Source organism: Rutilus rutilus (genome assembly GCF_951802725.1).
Source record: "Rutilus rutilus genome assembly, chromosome: 1".
Taxonomy (NCBI): Eukaryota; Metazoa; Chordata; class Actinopteri; order Cypriniformes; family Leuciscidae; genus Rutilus; species Rutilus rutilus.
The window spans coordinates 44,795,460-44,817,946 of NC_140209.1; the positions used below are offsets into that span (position 1 = coordinate 44,795,460).

The window sequence follows — 22,487 nt, forward strand, 5'->3', positions numbered from 1 at the left end:
AATCAAAACAAAACATTGATGATTGTTTACCCTTGATGGTTTAAAATGTATTTAATTATTACATGCGTATGGCACTCCTAGTCTTCCATCTGTGTATTACTTTAATTTGTATTATAAACTACAGAACTGAAAAAAAATGGTGTATAAGATTTATAATTTTTACTAAATAATTACACAAATAGAAAATTTCACAAATAATTACAAAGAAATGGCAAGTAACACATTAAATTAAATACGATTTTTTAAATAAGGATGACAATTAATATTTTCTTGTAAAACATATATCATTCAGTGTAGTTCCCCAAAGAAAACCTGGACCACATTATTACTGAATAGTCCAGACAAATTCAAAAGTGTTAGTGAAGAAGTGAAGCAGAAGGTGGAAACCATCAGGTTTTGGCAGTTATAGTCTGGTCTCTCACATACCTCGTTTTTATTGACATACCATAACCGTCTCCCTCTCTGAGCTGCTTTGTACAATAATCCAGAGTAAGCACATCTTTATGAGATTCCCTAGACCTGCAGTCAAAGTACACAAACACGCAAACCAATGGCGAGTCTGCAAGGACGGGGCCTGATTGTGAGGGAATCCTTTGTACGGCATGAAGTCATGACTGATGAGATTGGTGCCAGCCACGGAGAGACCAAGAGGGGCCCTTCCATTCAGAGGACACCAAAAAACATGCAACCAAGGGTAGGAAAAGTGAGGGAACTAGATTTAGGACAACACTGCTTCCTTCTCATTTTAAAAGAACTAACCAAATCCCCAGGGCAGCCCCAAAAGAAAACAAATTCAGTATGCCAGATGGCTAGTGAGACCATAGCCTATACCCTAAATAGATGATTAAACACAATACAGTCACATGCCCATCCACCCCACCTTCCTCCATCAGAAGAGTGAGGCACAGTTGCCCCTACACTCATGCATTATTAAGAAGGTGCACTTCTCCCCTCACCAAAATCCCTCCATTATTTATGCTGAAGGACTGAGTAGGATCCTAATAGGCATATAGGATTTCTTCAATTCTTGTGCAGGCTCCATCCAATGAGGGAGGCTGGGAGTGGGTGGGAGCAAGTGAGCGGGCTATAAATAGACAGCTCTCTAGCTCTCTGACTCCGTGTGGAGGCTGACACGGGATGCGCTCAGCATGCATAACAAGTAAAGGTAGCACCAAAGAATTCTTGCGCCCAAGCATACAGTTGCACGCTGCAATTCACTGGCAGCCATTTGACAGACCTGCTGATTAAAAACAAGGTGTAAAGTGGAAAAGTCTGTCTGTCTGTGAGAAGCTCTAGTTGGTCTTCGGCATAAATTGAATCTAAACTACTGCTGTAGGAGATGCAGACTTCTTGGCTGAGCACTGAAGCCAGTATGATGTTATGTAATGGCAGCTAAAATGGGCGTCAGATACATCCTATGCCTCTGGGCAATGCTGAAATGACTGATCGGAGTGTGCATGAGTCAAACAATCTGCTAGTGCACACCACAGTGTCCTTAAATAATCCAACATTTAATTTGTAATCAGTTAATGACAGATTCAGCTAACTACAAAATATATATCGTGGCCACTTATTACGAATTTGTTCTCTCGTTTTAGTTAAATAGTGGGCAGGAATTAAGAATTTGTCCCCACAACTTTTTAATTTGTCCCCTCATTTTAGTAAATCGTGGCAACTTTGAACTAATTCATTCTCTCATTTTGATTTAACTAAAACGAGGGAGCAAATTCTCACATACATCGCTAAAACGTCTATTTGATGTGTGTTTTCATCTGGGAGATGTATTTATTTGAATACGTCTCTAGGATGTATAGGTATAAAAATATGTTGAAGTTTAAATAAGCATTATTTTCCATAAGCAATACAGCAACATAATGTATTATTGTGTAATTAATTGTTCTGTGATGCAGAGAATTTGTGGGGGAAAAGAAGTTGAAGGGGGTAAAACTGGGCTACTCCACATCGATCCCGTTAGTCTGGAACGCCAACAAACAGATTGATAACAACACTGGTTTAGTAACACCAGTTAGGCTACTAAATTAAAACACAACGCTAATCAAATTTATTTAAGGACTAGAACGACCTGCCATATTAAGATTAATAATTGTATTGTGTAGCCTAATATATTATTAATCTATGCATCTTCAAAACCATGTAAATAAGTGGTTATATAAAAAAACAAAACAATGCCTTCATCTTTCTCTTACGGAAGAGTTACAACCAACGCTCACAAAACATCCAATGCTCACCAGCCCTAAGCGATGCATTATTGATATTTTCGCTGCTATCTCTTTAAATGGGATTGGTCTGTTTTGTGTGCGTGTGCATGTGAGAGAGAGACAGCGAGTGGGAGGCAAGCTTTGTGTGGAGAAACAGAATGAACGGACTGTTATTTTAGTCTAGCGCATTAATTCACTTATTTCAATTTTTTTTCCATACACATATGAAGTGGTATTTTCCGGCTTTGGAACTGGGAGATGTTTACATCTCAAATTATCATCACCTCCGAAAGGAAATAACGGGCAGGGCTGCTGCTGCTGCTGCTACTGGTATATTTATTTATTTCCCCTCATGCGTCCTGCAACGTTGTGGGAAACGCGATCGAGCCAGGCAGCGATCTCTGATTTATGATGGATTAATGATCGTGTGAGCTGCATATGAAAGAAAGGTAAGATAATCGACTGTTAATACATTCGATTATTGTTTAATGTGATGCATGTTTTTATTCAAGCTTAGATGGCGTTTGACGCAAAGGATTCAAGGAAAACCAGGATACTGCTAATAACAATTGTCCCCGGGGAACAAGCCTTGATAGGAAGAGGATCAATAGTGGTGATCTAAAAAAAAATAAAAAGGGTGAAAGGACAAGGAAACGAGAATGCAACATTATTACCGCTCGGGTGAACGTGCATGTATTTGGATGCGTCTCAAAACCTAATGTGCTGCCTACCTAGGCTGCATTTTTGGACATCAGTGGCGCATGCTGCCCAAAAATGCTGCACGCGACCATACACTGCAACAAATATAGCCTTAATGAGTATTGTCATAGCAAAACATCGTAATATACTAATACTAGTTTTCCCCCCGGAGAATTCAGTTTATTTTTCTTCCCGTTGTCAAACAGTTTGGTTCACTTAATCCTCACTTAAGTTCGTTATATTGATGCTTAAAACAAAAATTGTATCTGTAAAATACTAATAATACAAACTTCTCAACTAAAATCATTTCTTGTTTAAAACCAAACAGAAATACTGATTAATTAGGAAAAAAACATGTGATGCCCAGGTAGGCAGCTCACTAGGTTTTGACACGGCCTTTGTCTCGCTTATGGGATGCTGAATATTCCTCATGTACATGACGTCACCTGTCCGTCTTCCTGAGGTCGAGATACACACGTTATCCTCCGCGTTTCGCGCGGTTGTCATGACGTAACAGGCAAATGTTTTGTTCGACATACGGCAACGGCGTTTACACAATGATACAAGGCCCTACAGTGTTTGTTAATATTTAGACAACTGCATGATTCCACACTTGGCGCCAAGGTTGCTCTCTGTGCAGTGTTATACGACGACATGGAACTTAAAGGGATAGCTCACCCCAAATAAAAAATTCTGTCATCATTTAGCTACTCACCCTCCTGTCTTTTCAATACTGTATGATTGTATGTGAAACAGAAAAGATGTTTATAATGTTACGCATCTTTTTTATACATTAAAATGAATTGAAGGTTTGGAGTTACAAAATGGTCATCTTAAACAATGACAGAATGCTTATTTTCAGGATTTCTTAACAAGTCTAGTCAGGGATTGATTCTGCTAAGCTGTTTAGAAGCTTGGAAGACCCTTAGTGATTAGGCCTACTATTTTAATTCAAAATCACCAGTGAGTTAATGAGAGTTAGGCTATGTTTAGAAAAGCATATGATCGTACTACTCTTACCATTACAGCTGTACAGAGTATTGTGCACTGAGCATGCACATTTTCTGTATCAATACCTGGATGACCGACTACATTTGGACAATAATAAGCCGAATACTAGAGAGATTACTGCACAGAAAGCACCAGAACTCAATATCTGGTTGTCTGAATCAAAACCGCAGCACGTGTTGAAGCGCTGCCCACGAGGCTATGCGCTCTGACAACATTAAAACGTTAAAATTAAGATCTGGATGAAACATTAACAGTTGCACATTTTTCTCCATTGGTTTGTCAGTAATAAGACAGAGTTAGCTGTAACTAATATCATGGGTTAAAGTGTGGAGCCACACTCAACCCACAGAACTTAGTGTATGCTATCCTCAATGAGATAGTGTAGATTATTTATCTTCACTATCATACAGACAATCCCATTCTCTCCCGGTCAGTTTTAAGGCCTGTTCACACCAAGGATTAGAACTACAAAGTCTTTATAATCATTCTAATTCTGTGAGAATAGTGAAGTACACAGCACAACTACAATGATAAGGACTTAGAGGAACAATGTCATTGAAATCACTTTCAGAATAATTTCTTTCCAGCTGAAGAAAGCTAAAAACATTGACAGAGCCAATAAGAAAAGAGCTTGACCATTTAAAGATGACATGTCATTACTGCAGTTTGTGCTTATAATAAACAGAACATTATTGCCTGTTGTTATGGACACTAATTTATTCTTGGTGTGAATGGCCTTTATATCAAGTGGCTAGTTTATCAGTCCGTTTTTTCTTTCTTTTTCGGTTTACCAAAAAAATACATTTTTGGCTTTCCACATGGAACACTTCAAACTGTATCGGATCAACCTGAAGTTTTTCGCTGGCACCATGTGAACCTAATTAAGATGGTTCCTTCCCTGTTTTAGAGACTGTACATCATTCATTATTTATCTTTGTACGGCTGCAATTATAGGACACATGCTCCAAATTCGAAATGGTAGTAGCTAGCAGAAGCTCTTCCAAAACACATACAGGTGCAGATTTTCTTTTTACATTAATATAATTTTGAAGTCTGTAATGGTAGAGTGAAACTATTCCTCAAAGAGTACAGATTTCATACCGTTGTCCCACTTATAAACTTCCAAAGACTTGGTTTAACTTCATCTAACTTCTAAAACTTCATTTGAAATTCCACAGAGGAAGTCTCAGAAGTGTTCTTAAGCCACCTCTCTCTGAGAACACGACTAGATTGCGTGGTTGCTTTGAACATGCAAATCCCTCTCAAAGAGACCACTGCCAATCCTGTCCACTCCAAGGAGCTTCCACTATCCCATCTCCCCCGTTCCCTCTCTCGTCCCATCCCCCACCCTCATTGTGTGCCACATCTATCCATGGCAGAAGCGCAGGGTCTCCATTCTTTGCTTGTTTGTTGTCGTAGGGCTTGTGTGTTTCGTCAGTAAATCCTAATAACATGGGTAAGGAGGCCGGGCCTGTAGGCGAAATGAAAAGGCTTGTAAAGTGGCAGAGGGGAGAACAGATTTACTCCATGCAGACGTGCTGTCAACAGTTGGAGAAATGCTCTAGAAAGTTTATAGTGGTTTGTCCTTGACTGATACAGACCAGTTCCATTGTATTCGATAGCATTTGCAAAATGACATGTTCTATAATGGCATGTCTGTAAAGGAAACATCTCAAAAATCTCGTTTCTGGACAGGATAGTATAGTATAGAACCATATATTATGTAAAGTCCAAGTGTTCTCTAACCATCTGAACTCCCCAAAGAAGACCTTAAAAGATTAGTTCATCCAAAAAAACAAACATTTACTAACACTAATGTTTACAAATGTGCATGACTTTCTCTGCAAAACACAAAAAAAGATTTTTGAAGAAGGTTTCAGCTGTTTGTTTGTCCATATTATGAAAGTTGGCGGGTCCAAAAAGGGCTCGATGGTGTTTTTAGCCCCAAATGGCTCCTTCCAGGCAGCTAACCCTAACCTCAACCTTAAACCTACCCATCCCCTCGCTGCCTGGAAGGTGCCGTTGGGGGCTAAAAACACCAAACACCCCAAAAAGGACTTCCCTGCCACTTTGGGCTTACAATGACATGAGTAACCCTGAAACTGACAAAGATAATGGCTTATGAAAGAAGGGCAATATAGTTAAAGGCATTAGCATATGTTCTCAATCGTAATTTGTGCTATTTTCAATAAAGTGGGGTATTGTTTTTTTTTGCTGCTCAGTTCTGGCTAGGGACAGACAATAATCATCCCTAGAAAAGAAGTACTCAGAATTTCTCAGAATTTGGCCTTGACCCAATTAGTCTTTAATTTGACGTCATTATAGATTTTTTTCAAAATTAAGAACAGTTAGAGGCCAGGATGAAATCATATGCAATAACTGGTGGTAAAAGCTAAACAAACAATTTCATCAGTTATTTAGTAGATCCATTAGTAATGAAGTAGCCAATTTATCTTTGATAAGCTAACTCCAGCTATTCTAATCCTTTCAGCTTGATTCAGAAAATAATTTCTGTACGTGTGGCACTTTTATTTGGAAAAGTAGAAAGGCGCTCAGCATGCGAACATAATTTATAAGCCGTGTGCTTTTAAAACACCCCCCTAATTATTTAAGAGGTGCTTTTTTTCCCCTCCTGTATACCCAGATGAACTCCCTTGAACCCATCTGGATTGCAGCCATGCCCTTTCCATGTCTCACTTTCAAATTCTCTGCCGCTTAACTGTTTCTGGAGGTTTTCCCTGGCTACTTCCCCTTTTCAAATTCTTCATGGGGGCGACAGCTGAACTGATTTGTTCTAGTGCTGGATGTTAAGAGAAGAACCACACAGCTTTAGCATCTGAATTTTTAAATAATCATGTGAATTTGAAATTGTTCTTCAGAGGTTTAATGACAAGCAGATACATCTATAAGGTGTTAACATCCTTTATGTAATATTGTTTTGGTGTATAAAAACCTATTGACTGAAACATGAGAACACACACCCAGAGGTTATAGTTAGACCTTTGTACAGAGAAGGGTTACTGTGTCAGAGAATTGCTGAGCAACATATACTGGTTTTTAATGCAGATCTAATGCCACAAAACTTCCTCTGTGAGTGAATCGCTCTTATTAATGTGAAAAGTCTAAATATTGTGAGGATATTGTGAGAATATCGTGAGAATATCACTACGGTATTTTGAGATAAAAAATAAAGTTTTAAATATAGATTCTCCACCCCAACCTGTAATGCACATTACTCCTTTTTCTTTAAAACTATACATTTTGTGCTGAAATGGAAGGTAAACACAGCATATCGATAGGGCCCTGGCAAGCTGACACCGTTTCTTACTTAGCACATATCTCGGTACAGAAAGTTCCCATCAAGCCCCATCCAGAATGTCAACTAGCCTCATTTATAAAAAATAAAAATAAAAAAACGTGTCCCTCGCCACTCAAACATTTGCTGCTCATGGTTTGTCATTGCATTGTTTGATTTGCCCCAGTGCAGAGGACCACTAGCTTTTTCTGTGTCAACTTATTGAATGGGGCCTCAGTTTTCATTGGGAACTCTCGACTGCATTGCCCACACATCTTGGTGGGCCAAAGCGCTCCTCTGCAGTGCAGAAGTGTAGCTGAAGGCATTCTGATGTGCTTCATCAGGCAGTTCAGTTGCTCTCCTTGGTGCTGAAGTTGCACTAACAGGTTTCCCTCTCCCTCTCCCTCTCTCTCTCTCCCTCTCTCCTCCCTTTCTCCCTCTCCTCCCTTTCCACCTGCTGCACTTTTCCATTTGCTTCCTCCTTATACATCACATAAATGTCTGCTATTTGAGATACTTACAGTTCCTCTTAATTCTGGCAATTTTTTGTCTTCATGCCAGTTTTTCCTCTTTGCACACTGCCATTTGAGACAAATTCTTTTGTGTTTTAATGCAGTGTTTTACAACAGTCCCATCAGTAAAGCTCAAATACCCTTTCATCAATACCAAACTCTTAGCATTATTATTAATCTTAGTAAAATGGCCATTACAAATGTTTCACTTTAAAATATGGTTAAAAATCACTCATCTCGTCAAGTCTCTTTTTAAAGAGACACCTGCGCTTGTTTGTCTTCACAGGTCTTGACACTTCTGGAGGAAATCAGAGAAACGTTACTAGCAGATTAAACTCAAAACGTACATATTTTGTATTCTTGCCTTAAACAGGAACTAAATGATTTAACACAATAACTTCAAAAAAACAACACCACAATATTAATTGTGATGAAAGTATTTTATTTTTATTTTTTTACACACGCACACACACACACACACACACACACACACACACACACACACACACACACACACACACACACACACACACACACACACACACACCACACACAAGCTTCAGCTCAAATGTTTGGGGTCAGCACGTTTTTTTTTAAAGCTATTAATATTTTTGTTGCATCAAATTGGTAATGACAAGTACTGTATGTTACAAAAGATTTCTATTTTAAATAAATGCTGCTCTTTGGACATTTTTATTCCTCAGAGAATCCTGAAAAGATATTTTGATTTCCACAAAAAAAATAAAAAAAATAAATAAATCTCTTAAGCAGCATATCATCATATTATAATGATTTCTGAAGGATCATGCAACACTGAAGATTGGAGTAATGGCTGTGTATGCATGTACAAACTACACATATTAGTCAAAATATTCTAATCTATTACTCTATAACATTCTAATATATATATTTTTTAATAATAATCTTTAAAAAAAATTCAATATAAAGTTTTCTAGGTTTAACAAAGTAGAAATATTATGAATTATCCATCCCCTGCTTAAGTACTCCTAGTTGGGAATCACATTCTTTTGCTCAATTTCTAATCAAATCAGTAAGTTCTTGCACTACTTCTCTGTTGATCAGATGTAATCTTAAAAAGCTCCACCTCTTGAGTGTGGGTGGAAATGGGGTTTGTGGTCTGCTCTTTAGTGTTTGGTTTCCTAGGGAAACAAATTAGATGTGTTTTTCCCCACTAGTTTTCAAAAGCTGTGAAATGAGTTGTGCATTTGCATAGTTTTTACCTAGATTGTGTTTCTCTTGTGAAGGTTTAGTGGTCATTCAGTCAAAACACTCATGCGAAATCAACATGTTTTGCTTTTCTTCATGTAAATCCAACTCATTCTGCATTCAAAATCAGTAGGCTAAATGCTGGAGCGTGTAGGTATTTCAGCTGCAAAGATAGTCATGGGCTTATTGAGAAAAATGTCTTAAAGCAAGCAACGCTCATTGACATTTTACACTTGAACCATTAGTTCACAGAGCACGCACACCTGCATGGAGGGTTTTAAGGTGGACCAGGGTGTTGAAAAGGCAGCTCCGCTTCAGAGTATATTCTTCAGTCACTTCCTACAAGCCGTTTCTCTGAACAATTCTAATGCCCTGTTTAGATATTTTATCACTGGCAAAACTGATATTTCACTGACTGTTTATTCTTTTTCATCATTTGGGGAATGATACAATATATTTATGTGCTGAAACATAATTTACTGATTTTCACTCACTATGCTAACAGTGAATGTGACTACACTGTGAATAATAAATGAGTCAGCGAGTAAGTGAATGAACACTTGCATTGATGTGTAAAATACGGTAAAGCATCTGGCTCTTACAGTGTGTTGTGTCATGCACCTGCTGAGTTCACCATCATGGCGTGTATATCAAAAGGTCAAATTTCTAGGTTTGTTCATTCTTTCCATTTCCATACTGAAATATACTATCAGTGTCTGTAAAAAAAAGCAACGTATGTCATCACGCTTACAGTTGCAATTGATATAGACATATAAGATATTCAACAAACGGATCAGATTACCTGCTAAATGACAGTGTAGACAGTCAGTCTAAAAAATCGGATTTTAAACACAAATCTAATTTGGTCACTGTTATCCAAGCCTCTGAATCTAAGTCTACTGTTACAAATATTAGGGTACAATACAATATTAGGGTTAAAAAACTTTAAGCCACCCACAAACTGTGAAAAGAAATGGTAAAATCAGTTTGTTTTGAATAAAAATTAAAAAGGCAGATAAAAGGGCTTCTTACCCAAAGTATGAGGGCAAAAGTTCCTGGGGAACTGAAACGAACAGTCTTTTCAAATGGGACTTTTAGCATGTTTTAGCATGTAGCAAAATTTTTTTTTACCACAAATAGGCTAATATAGATGAAGATTTGTAAAAAAAAAAAAAAAAAAAAAAAAAAAAAAGATTAAGAAAATATATGGAAAAGAGAAAAATAAAAATATGTTGCTAAAAATATTTATCCATCATATTTGTGGGCCTGTGAAAATGTTGGCAGGACAAGTAAATTCTGTCATTGGAAAAAAACTGTTATTGTTAAGCCCTGCCATAAAAAAAGAACACTTTTTAAAGAGCCCTGGTCATATGCATAGTGTGAAAAATAATAGTTTCTTTTTTTTTAATCATAATATTTCACTCTCAATATGTTATTGCATCCAAGAGCAATAACTCGACTCTGGTCTATTCACAGGCTTCCAATGCTGAATATGTCCACTCCCAGTGACCTCAAGTCTCCCTGCGTGACGCGGAACGGCATGGTCAAGCTGCCCCCCCAGCCCAACGGCCTCGGTTCGGCCAGCATCACTAAAGGCACACCAGCTGCCAAGAATCGCCTGTGCCAGTCGTCCTCTGTGCCCACCATCTTGCCTCCCCCTAGCCTGCCGTATCACCTGGAGCCCCTGCCCACAGCCGCCTCACTGCTGGGCCCCGACCTGGACACGAGCCCTGTAACTGCCATCAAACCTCCCCTCCGGCAATTCCCCAAGCCCCTGCTGGAGAGACAACTGGTGCTGGACGAAAAGGTGCTGAACCGGCTCTTATGGTACTTCACCACAGCAGAAAAGTGCATTCTAGCCCAGGTTTGCAAGATGTGGCGGAAAGTGCTCTACCAGCCCAAGTTCTGGGAAGGTGTGATGCCCATTCTACATGCTAAGGAACTCTACACTATCCTGCCCAGTGGGGAGAAGGAGTTTGTTAGCCTGCAGGCTTTTGCTCTTAGAGGCTTCCAGTCCTTCTGTCTGGTGGGGGTCTCTGATTTGGACATTTGTGAGTTCATCGACAACTATCCGCTGTCAAAAAAGGGAGTCAAGTCTGTCAGTCTTAAGAGGTCGACTATCACGGACGCAGGACTTGAGGTAATTATGTCCAGGAATTATTTGACTATCAATAAATACAGATAACATTTTAATGCAAAAAACTTTGTGTAGGCTATACTGTGCAATGGTAAATATCCATCAACGGGTAGAGATTTATACCACAGTTATGGCTTCACAAACTGAATTAAATGTAGGGCTGGACTTGTTTTTGTCCATCAGGAATTGATGGGATGGTTGTGGTTTGATATTGCTGTGATGTCATATGAGTGACAGGTTGATCCCGCCCTCGCGTCAGTAAACACGTCTTCAGAGAGGAGAAGACATGTCACTGCAAGAGGGAGGGGAACTTATTCTTATTAAATATTACAAATGCAAATGAATTTGAAAAAAAATTATGATGTGCACAGATAAATCATTTATAATGAATACGGCAATATTAACAATAATTGTAAATATGGATTTCATGGCATTATTTAGAATTTTAGAATGCGGCATTGGTCCTGCCTTTCATTCACACAGGGCACATTTCGGGACTGATTCCCGGGACCGGCAATGTTACTAGGTCCCCATCCTGGGACGTGTTTGCGTTCACACAGAAGGCACTCTAGCAATTTTATGCCAATATTTTGGGATCAACGCTCTGTGTGAAAGGGAATATTGAATATATCCCCATCCCTCGCTCATAGCAGACTGACGGTTGAAGGGGAATGGTTAAGGAAATTCAACCCAAGCCGTCAAACTGATGTCATCAGAGAGGGGACACCGTTCCAGAGCGGTAGCGAATTTTCCGTTTTTTATTAAAGAGAACCATGACAAACAATTTTTTTCTGTGCATTAATTAGCATGGATTCTTATATTTTGTTTGCAACAAAAAAAAAATCTTTGAAATTAAGTACATTTAATTTGTGAAGCATTTAATTCTATATTATTGAGTTTATATAACATTTTTTTTTTTTTTGAACCTCGATTACTCCTTAGAATTACTCTTTATGATTGAAGATTTCCATCATTTCCCACCCACCCCTATTAAGTAGTATAATTCAATACAAAATAATTAGCTGTATGGAAATGTGGTCAGAAGCACCTAACATACATGGTTAGAAATAAGTGTGCTTTGCAAGAACATGCAGCAATGATCACACATCACACTTGTCTCTATGCTGTTGCTATTCTAGGACTGGGCTTTTGTTGCCATGGTGAACTCTCAAATTGTTCGTGACGGAATCCAAGCTTTTTCCCCCCTCAGATATGCAAACCAGCATGTGCAGAGATAGAAGCTGGAGCTTCATCTGTCTGAGAGAGGACTGTGCACCTCGGGCTTGTTTGTGAATTATATAGGGCAGGGCAGATATCACAGCACAAGGCTTGGATCATGACCAAGTACTCAATAAAAGAGTCCTGCCTTCAAGAGTTGTTTTCTTGCTGAAATGAGCTCTTTCCCTTGCAATTTGTCTTAGTCTCTTCATTATAAATATAATATGTCACTGAAAACTTTAAGTGATTAAAAACAGAAAATGTGTACATTGTTCCCTCTTTTTTTTTTTTTCTTCTTTGGCTTGGTAAATAGGTCAGTGGGGTCACACAATTCATTAGTTGCAGTCCTTCTGAATGCAAACACTTCTTGTTGGATCACAACAATTAGGTCAAAAATTCAGGTGTACATTATTTGAGCCATTCTCTAGTTATACATTTTGGACAATCTTTACATTTAATACACATAAACTTAATTAACTGCATTTAATAGCATTATAAATAGCTCTATTGATCTTTCTAATTTGTAATACAGTCAGTTTTCTCATTGTACATGAGTCAGGTTAAGAAAAGGAAAATAATCTTAAGTTTCTTTCGTCAGGATATGTCAAGGTTCAAAACATATCAAGCTCTACTGACAGCATTTGTGATTGTTGATTACCACTGGAAATTATTTTGACCCTTAACAATTCTGTCTAGGGGTGTAACGATACCCTCATGATGTCACCATTCTATACATATCACGATACTGAACTCACGATACAATATTATTGTGATACTCCAAGACATATTACAAAAGGTTAAAAATTTTTTTTTTTACTGTTGATTAAAATGCTAAATTTGGTATTACACTGATGAATAAATGAAAAGGCTTGGACTTGGTGCTGGTAACCCAATGCACAGGACAGTGGTGACACCAGAATATTCATGATTCTGAAGCTGAAAATACATAATTATTTTAGACGAATATGCCTGCACTCTGTCACTGACTAGATACATTTAAAAGAAATGCAGGCCACTTTTTACTGGTAACATAAGACATTTGGCATTATCGGGACCCACAAATATTCCCCCATTGCATTATTATACATTATATTCAACATTATATAGTAGTTTAATGTAGTACTGACACAAAAACTCCCACAGTAATTTTAATTTTGTGTGAACTATACAGATAGTCACTATCCAAGATACATGTTGTTGCATTTTTGTGTTGCGATATTGTGACAGATATATTGTTACACCCCTAAATCCCCTCATTACTTAAAAAAATGAGCAAAATAATCACCCTGCACATCTGGCCAAAACTGAAATCATGTATCTTAAATTATAATCTATTCTGTGACACAAGGGTTTGGCTCAAAAAACAAGTTTAGTTTGGCTAAGCAACACGTGCACTGCCACTCACCGGTGACATTGCAGGCATCCATGCATCAATGTTATTTCCGTCCTTTCCGCTTTGCTCAATAATTCCAAGTCTTGAGTTTTGTTGTCATTGTAGAGTTTCCCAAAAAGCGTTGAGACCACACACTGCAAGCATCTGCAACATCGAAGGAAAGCCCTGAGGCCAGTTGCATAAATTTAGCCACTTGTTAAGACTATGCTAGTTGGACCAACTAGCAGTTAAAGGGATAGTTCACCCAAAAATGAAAATTCTGTCATCATTTACTCACCCTCAAGTTGTTTCAAACCTGTAAGAATTTCTTTTTTCTGCTGAACACAAAAGAAGATATTTTGAAAAATGTCTGAAACCAAACAGTTGATGGACCCCATTGACTTACATAGTATTTTTTTTTTCCTACTATGTAAGTCAATGGGGTCCATCAACTGTTTGGTTTCAGACATTTTTCAAAATATCTTCTTTTGTGTTCAGCAGAAAAAAGAAATTCTTACAGGTTTGAAACAACTTGAGGGTGAGTAAATGATGACAGAATTTTCATTTTTGGGTGAACTATCCCTTTAAGAGGTAACCAGTCTTACTTTTCCGATTCAAATTAGACCGATCTACATTATGTAACTGACTTTAAACGTTAGGACCAGTTTTGAATAAAATAAAAAAACTAGCTGAATAAAGAAACAATCGCGATGCAGAGGAATCGTTTTGTTTGCTGTTCTGTTCATTAAGTAGACGTCATATATAAATCATATACTCTCATAAGTAAATTTTAAATAGCCTAAAGACATATATAAACAGGTGTGAATCTGTGAGCAGGAAAAAACTGAAAACTGACTGTTAATCAGAGGTTGACAGTAACAAAGTACATTTACCTCAGTACTATACTTAAGTACACTTTTTGAGTATCTGTACTTAAAAAGTTTCCAGAAAAAATAATACTGAAGTAAAGTCACTTTACTTGAGTATTATTTTTTCTGGAAACTTTTTACTTTAACTTCAATACATTTGAAAGACAAATATCATACTTTTTACTCCACTACAATTATGTCAAGGCACTTGAGTAGAAAATAGTAACGTCAGTCAGGGGATGATTTTGGTTGCAGGGGTTGCATCAGAACCCCACGTCTGTTTGATGTCAGAACCAGACGTCTGAATGACGTCACCATCCAACGTCGGACAGACGCTGGATTTTGGTTGGAAATGAAAGTCAGGTTGACATCAGAACCCCACTGATGTTGGTTTCTGACGTCAACCCGATTTTCAATTTCAACCACAATACAACGTCTGTCCAATGTTGGAGATTAATGTCAATCTGGCGTTGGATTCTGACATCAACCTGATTTTCATTTTCAACGTTGGGTTTGGTCTTCTAAATGCGCATTTTGTCATTGTTTTGGAGCACACAAGCTTATAGATAACAGTAAGGCTAACACATTTAGCCTATACTAAAAGCCCAAAAAACTTTAAATGGGGCACAATTTGCGGGAACAGCCATTTGGGTGTCCGAAACCATTGTGGACGTTATTGAGTGCACTTATTCAATCTCTCATTCAGTCCCACTACTGGAACTTTGTTCTAGAAATAAATTTGATATTGATATAAGGGTAGGCAGGCATAGATTCAGAGGCATAAGGTACTGTAAGTATTACATACAAATGCAACAATAATAAAACAATGCATTGACATTTACTTTTGATACTTAAGTACTTTTAAAAACAAGTACTTCTGTACTTTTACTTAAGTAAAAATCGGTATTTACAAATTTGACTTGTAACGGAGTAATATTTGACTGGTAGTATCTGTACTTTCACTTAAGTAAGGAAATTGTGTACTTTGTCCACTTCTGCCGTTAATTTATAAATTATGTGAGTGCACATGTATTAGACGTGCATATTAGTAGAAGAAAGAAAGAATTTATACATACATTTATGATTTATGTAATAGGCCTATGTTTTTCACTCTATGCCATGGTCTTGTGTTTTCAGCGATAAAGCTTGATTTTATACATTTATATGTTTAAACATTTTGATAATTGTACGTGTGTTGCCCTATTTCTAGATTTAATGACAGCAGTAACAGTCGTGATGTTCTTGTAATGGCATTCTGAAACATGTACACCATTGGCAAATGTCTTAGCTATTTGTTTTTGTCAAACAAAAACCAAAAACCTCTCTGCAGCATTCTGGGAAAGTTAGGCTAGTTCATGCCCAGATAGCAACATAGTGTCTGCCCAGATCTGGCCCACATCTGGTGATTCCACAAGGTCCAGGGGCCTCATTTATAACCGTTGCATAGCCTACACACAAAACAGGCCCTAAAAAAAGGTGTACGCCACTTACGCCGCATATTGTGATTTATAAAAACAAACTTGACGGGAAAATTTGCGCAACTTTGACCCATGCATACGAACGTTTTGGAGACGGAGCAGTTTGGCGACACCGATATGTATATGCTGTAGCATATACTGTATATCTTACGGCAGATGAGAAAATCTTAAATCTTCATTATGAGTCCTAATCATAAATACAGTGCATGTTCACAATAACAGTTTAAATTAATAAAATAATGATTTAATCAATGTTTTACATCTGATATACACATTTAGATAAAATATGCCATTATCATTAATGGAGTTAAGCACTTAAATTACATGAAATCATTACTGAGAAGTTACAAAAAAATATATATATTCTAATAAAAAGAAGTATTTGTAGTGGATGTAATGCTTTTGAACACTTCTCCTGTGGCAAGCTGTGTTTTGATGTTTTAACTACAGAGAGGATTGCTTACCATGATAATAGCAGATTGTCTGAGAAAAATAATTCTGTTTTCGTGCAAATAATGCACAATAAGGCCTATCTGTTTCCATTAAAATATAAAGAAATTAAAAATACTATTTGGCCAGTGGAAAAGATTGAGAAAAACTTTCTCTGAAATGTATTTTATACTATTTTATTTATTCAAAAACAAGGCCAGGATAGGCTACTAAATGATTTTTAGCAATTTAATGTGACTGCACATACGTATCTCATATTTTCCTAATGTCTTGGTATGGGATCACATGGTATCACATGGATGAATATGCATATGCAAATTATATGCAGATGAGGATATGCATAGTAAAACTAGGCGTTGTAAACTCCTTATATAGTTATTTCGGGGAGGAGACGGGGTGGAGACGCATTGTACGTACAATCATCCGCTGACTAGGATTTATTAAGGGAATTTTGAGCAGGTTCTGGGTTATGTTATATAAGTCAGATTTTTCTTTGCCGTATGCCATTTTTGGCTTTCGGGCGCATGTACACTTTTAGCAAGGATCCTACGCACAGTTTTATAAATGAGACCCCTGATGTGTGCTGGACACTATATTGCTGTCTGGGTGGTTATAAGAATAAATCCCCCAAAATAACCATTAGAGGACACTGTGTATCAGCTTTGGTTATCACACAAAACTTCCCTGAAACATTATGGCAATTGGTTCTCAAAGAAATAACTAAATGGGAACCATATTAGGGCAATTTTCTGGGGTTTCAAATGGTTTCACTGCATATTTTAGATTTCCCCCATATTTAACACAGATGAATTTATTAATCAGCTGTTTGGTACTCTGCTGAGCTTACCTGAGCTGGGTCTGTCCATTAAAAGAGACATCCAGAATGTGCATTGCTGAGAGGGCTCCAGGAATGGTCTTAAAAAAAAACTCCTCCAGGATAATGCTGTGAATATTCATTAAGCTTTAGTCAGCTCTCACTGAACTAGGGGCACATTTGCAGTTGTATGTGTATGTATTAAAATAACATTGCTCCTCCATCCTGGGCTCTTCAGGTGATGCTGGAACAGATGCAAGGGCTGATGCATCTTGAACTCTCCGGCTGCAATGATTTTACAGAAGCCGGCCTGTGGTCCAGCTTGAATGCGCGGCTTACCTCTCTCAGCGTAAGCGACTGCATCAACGTGGCAGACGACGCCATCGCCGCCATTTCTCAGCTCCTTCCAAATCTATCGGAGCTCAGCCTACAGGCCTATCATGTGACCGACACGGCCATGGCCTACTTCACCGCCAAGCAAGGCTACACCACCCACACGCTGCGCCTGAACTCCTGCTGGGAGATCACCAACCATGGTGTAGTCAACATGGTGCACAGCCTGCCCAACCTCACCTCCCTCAGCCTGTCGGGCTGCTCGAAGATCACAGACGATGGCGTGGAGTTGGTTGCAGAGAATCTGAGGAAACTCCGAAGTCTGGATCTGTCCTGGTGCCCCCGCATTACTGACATGGCACTGGAGTATATCGCCTGTGACCTACACAAACTGGAGGAGCTGGTTCTGGACCGGTGAGTCTGCTGAGTTTGCATTATGGAGCGGAAAGGAAATATCTCCTCCAAAGTAGTGGTAGACCAATACAGGCTACAAGACTGGCTGATTCATTAGCTGGTGTATGTTTTTTTTTTTTTTTTTTTTTTTTTTTAATCACTCAATCAATCAATCAATCAATCAATATATAAATAAAAATGTATATAAATAATAATCAATAATTGTTTAAATATATAACAATAATAAATATATATTTTCCGCGAAGCGGAGATTCGATTACATTCAATTCAATTCACATTCTATTTACATTTGATTTGATTAACATTTGATTCACAATTGATTAGATTCACATTCAATTCACATTTGATTCAATTTACATTCAATTTGATTCATATTCAATTAGATTCATATTCGATTCGATTCACATTCGATTAGAATCATATTTGATTCGATTCATATTCGATTCAATTCACATTTGATTAACAATTAATTTGATTCACATTCGATTCACATTCGATTAATATTCGATTCGATTCACATTCGATTCTGTTGTACACTACCAAAATCACATTTGTAATCATGCTCTGTGCGTGGGGTCACTTTAACATTCTATTGCATATAATTTTTTTGCCAGTGTTATTAAGAATTTTTACTAGGAACGTTTTATTAGGAACAGCATAAGAAGAATAAGCTACACCAATGACAAGACAATTTCAAAAACTACAGATTTAAAATCCTTTCAATTTCAGTGGAGCGCTGTAATTCAGTGATGGTATCTTATAGCTAACAGCATGATATTTTGATACAAAAATAATGCATGTTAGAGTATGACATTTCCGTGGTAATATCATGATATTTTTTGTAAGTGAAACTTTATATCTACCTACACTGAATAATTAATCTGAAAAAAAAAAGATTTTTTAATTAATTACAAATTACAAAAAAAAAATATTTCTGGACCAATTATTGTATGCCTAAAGATGGTAAAGACTTAAAGTAAAATAACTCTCCTTCATATGACTATATTCAGATGTGTGAGGATCACAGATACAGGCCTGGGTTACTTATCTACCATGTCAACTCTGAGAAGTCTCTACCTGCGCTGGTGTTGTCAAGTAAGTGTCTGTACAGCTATCTCAGTCACCCAAATGGGATAATCTTACTATGATAAAAAAAATGGGTAGTTGACATTAGTTGTCCATTACCTTTTTTTTTTTATCAATCACAACACATCGCTAAACCTGCATGAAATTTGATGTCAACTCCCCTTGTGTTCTTTTAGGTGCAAGACTTTGGGTTACAGCATCTATATGGCATGAGGAGTCTTCGTCTTCTCTCTCTAGCAGGTAAACTCACTCTTTCTCTGAAAGTACAGTGCTGATTCTGCAGGAAGCACTGATAAAGTCCTGATGAGGCACAATAATGAAATGACACTATGTTTTGAAGTAGATCGTTTCTATGAATACCTGAGCTTAATCATGTTATGGAAAAAGCTCCATTAATCCCTCAATAACAGATAGTGCTGTCCGAGTAAAATATATTGCTTTGTAAAAGAAAGATAAATTTGACTTTTAGCTGATGAATACATAATCACAATGTGATATACAAGTCTAATTTTAAAGAACATTGTACAGTTTCAGCAACAGCTGCGCAGAAGGACCAAACAAGTTTCTTTTGACTTGTCGATGTCATTTATTTAGCATGAGATTTTTCATTTGATGGAATGAAAATAGGAAAGAGCGATTTTAAAATAACACACATTTTTTTCAGCATTATTTCTTGCTTAATTTCTATATATAGGTTTAACGAAGCAAAATCCCAATATATCAGGTTGGGAACCATCTGTGATGCAAATAGTGTTGTCGCACAGCATTATAAACAGGAAGTGAGCGGCTCTCGTTTACTGTGTCTCAGGGTGCCCTCTGCTGACCACCACTGGTCTATCAGGCCTGATCCAACTGCAGGAGCTAGAAGAGCTGGAACTGACCAACTGCCCTGGTGCCACAGCCGAACTCTTCAAATACTACTCCCAGCATCTGCCCCGCTGCATGGTCATCGAGTAGAGCAAAGAGTTTCATGGGCACCAGCACCCACCACATCACCAAAACCTCCTCCTACAGACTGATGATAAATCCAACTTCATCCTGGACCCACAGGGAGAATCAATGAGAAAAATTGAAAGGAAGTTTATTTTCTGGAGGGGTGAGAAGGGATCATTGACGTGGAAGATAAAAAGGGAAATCTGAGAAAAGAAGTCGGAATGGGCCTGGAGTGGCGAGCGAGAGGGAAAATGTACAAAGCGCAGTGGCTAGATCTTTCATTAAATAACACGACACATAGGAATCAGCCCCCACACATACATGAAACATGTTCCTCCACTGAACTGTGAGACTAGTTTCCATGTCTCATCCAAAACTGTTTATCTTGAAGTGACAAAGGTGTGCGCTGCCTGTTTGAGCTGTCTTTCATATCCAGGGAAAGATAGAGAGGAACCGAGACGTTTAAGGGAAAGAACGAGGTTAAAGAGCCACTGCAACAGGGTCTCTTCACTTTTGTCCAACAGCACCTGGGTTCCTCGCTCCCCTCAGAGGTGCTGCCGCCGCTCCATGTCTGTGTCTTATCAAAGGAAAAAAAAATTAGAACTTTAGAGATGAACAGCTACGTAGAGTTTCACATCAACGCTACTTGCTTTTTGTCACGCGGTTCTCTTTTTGTCTTTTTTTTTTAAATATTATTTTTTTAAGTATTATTTTTGATGATAAGGATTACTGTGAAACATTTATGGTATGAGTTTGAGGTTTGGGACACTTTGAAATAAGATGGAAATCCAGGTACGGTGAAGGTACAGTATTAAGAGGTACTGTCCTTTGAAAGGAACCAGCATAATCAGAAGTCAGGAGGTTCTTTTTTTCCCAGCAGATTGCTCTTTTAAAGACATTTCCAGATATTTTGAGTTGGGGAGCGGAGCGGATCGGATTGGAACTGCTCGTACATTTTAATGTGGTTTGTACAAAAGATAGCTTGGCTTTTTCATCTGCCTGTTTTGCTTTAATTCCATTTGATGTCAATTGATATTAGTGGCTTATGTGCAGGTTTCTATATTAATCCTGATTCAAATGAAGATGAGATCTTTGAGTGATCCCATAATGCAGCGGAGCCACGTGACGGCCTTTCACAGCCTGAGACTTCACGTCATTGCTTACTTGTCACCAGGCCAAACCATTACAGCATGGCAATTCTACCATAGTTTCTTACTGTACAGGCGCAGCGACTCTTTCAGCCCAAATGCTTTTAAATACATCTGATGAATACAGTTTACAGTGATTTGCATCAAATGCAGAGGCAGGCCAGTGTAATTAAAGTGATCACAAACATCCCACACAAGATTATTACAGTAGTCTCTCTTCATCTAGCAGTTTTGCTTTCCATTTAAGCAATACCCACATGTCTGCTTTTAGATCCCCACATGTCATACCCACATACCCACATGTCTCTTTTATTTTGAGATGCCGGGTTCTTCGCCCTCACAATTCTGCTCATCCGTGGTGCCTACCTCATTGTAAAATTGGGGTACATGGAATACAGTTCCGCAAGAGAATTTACAGAAACCAAACATTTGTTCTTTTCCAACCCGCTCCATACCCCATGCCGAACCCATTTGTCTTCTCAGGAGATTAATGTGCTGCTCAGATCATCTCAGATAGGTCTGCTGTGATGTTAAGACACTTAATTGTTCACCGACTCAAACTTAAGACATGCAAACTGGCAAAAAGAAAAAATGGCATGGTCTTAGATTGGTGAATAATTTAATTAAATGCAACCCCTAAGTTCTAACTAGTGAAATGTTTACCTCTGAATATTATAATATATGTGGACAGTAGTACAATTTGCTACTTTTTTTCTTCAGGAAATTGTACAAAAAATTTACTTTTAGATCAAATGACTTGCAATAATGCACTTAAACCAGGGATTTGGCTGGTTAGTGCCCCTGCTGGTAAATGCGTGAACTACATTATCTGGACTTAAAAAACAACTTATTCTGACTAAATAACTCGCTTCCTAAAGCATGATTTCATAGCGATGACATTGAAGAACCGTTTTGGTTTCCCCATAAAACCTCGCAGTGAACAGTTTCTAAACCAGTTCTTAAAATTGGCCACCATTTTGCTTATAAAGAGCCTTTATATATAAGAGCGAAACCATTGAGATGAATGAGACTTGTAAAGGACAGCTAGCTTTCTCCAGCTATTATAGACCTCCTTGATTCAAACATGAAGCTATCTTACTGAGAACAAAACAGATGGATACTATGCCAAGTCCTAAATTATCTAGGCTTTAAAGATCACAGATTATATCTAGTAAAAGATACATTTAAACATTAGCACTCAGCTCAGACAGTCGATCTCTCTTCGTGTATATAGTGACCTGTTAAATGGGGGGGGTCACAGCTAATCAGCGC

General features: G+C 38.0%; 1 protein-coding gene across 1 annotated transcript; it reads left to right on the forward strand.

Moving 5' to 3' along the window:
- Positions 1–2,334: 2,334 nt before the first annotated feature.
- On the forward strand, positions 2,335–20,655 carry fbxl16 (F-box and leucine-rich repeat protein 16). The gene is made up of 6 exons (XM_084420852.1): positions 2,335–2,668; positions 10,440–11,103; positions 17,540–18,048; positions 19,059–19,143; positions 19,311–19,374; positions 19,943–20,655. The coding sequence occupies exons 1-6, from the start codon at positions 2,658–2,660 to the stop codon at positions 20,089–20,091; spliced, it is 1,482 nt and encodes a 493-aa protein (XP_084276978.1). The 5' UTR covers positions 2,335–2,657; the 3' UTR covers positions 20,092–20,655.
- Positions 20,656–22,487: the final 1,832 nt, after the last annotated feature.

What these genes read in the sequence shown, in the direction of transcription:
- fbxl16 (XM_084420852.1), top strand. An exon ending in GAGGAGCTGGTTCTGGACCG is followed by an intron (nt 18,049 to 19,058) that starts GTGAGTCTGCTG and finishes GACTATATTCAG; the next exon opens with ATGTGTGAGGATCACAGATA. An exon ending in ACCTGCGCTGGTGTTGTCAA is followed by an intron (nt 19,144 to 19,310) that starts GTAAGTGTCTGT and finishes GTGTTCTTTTAG; the next exon opens with GTGCAAGACTTTGGGTTACA.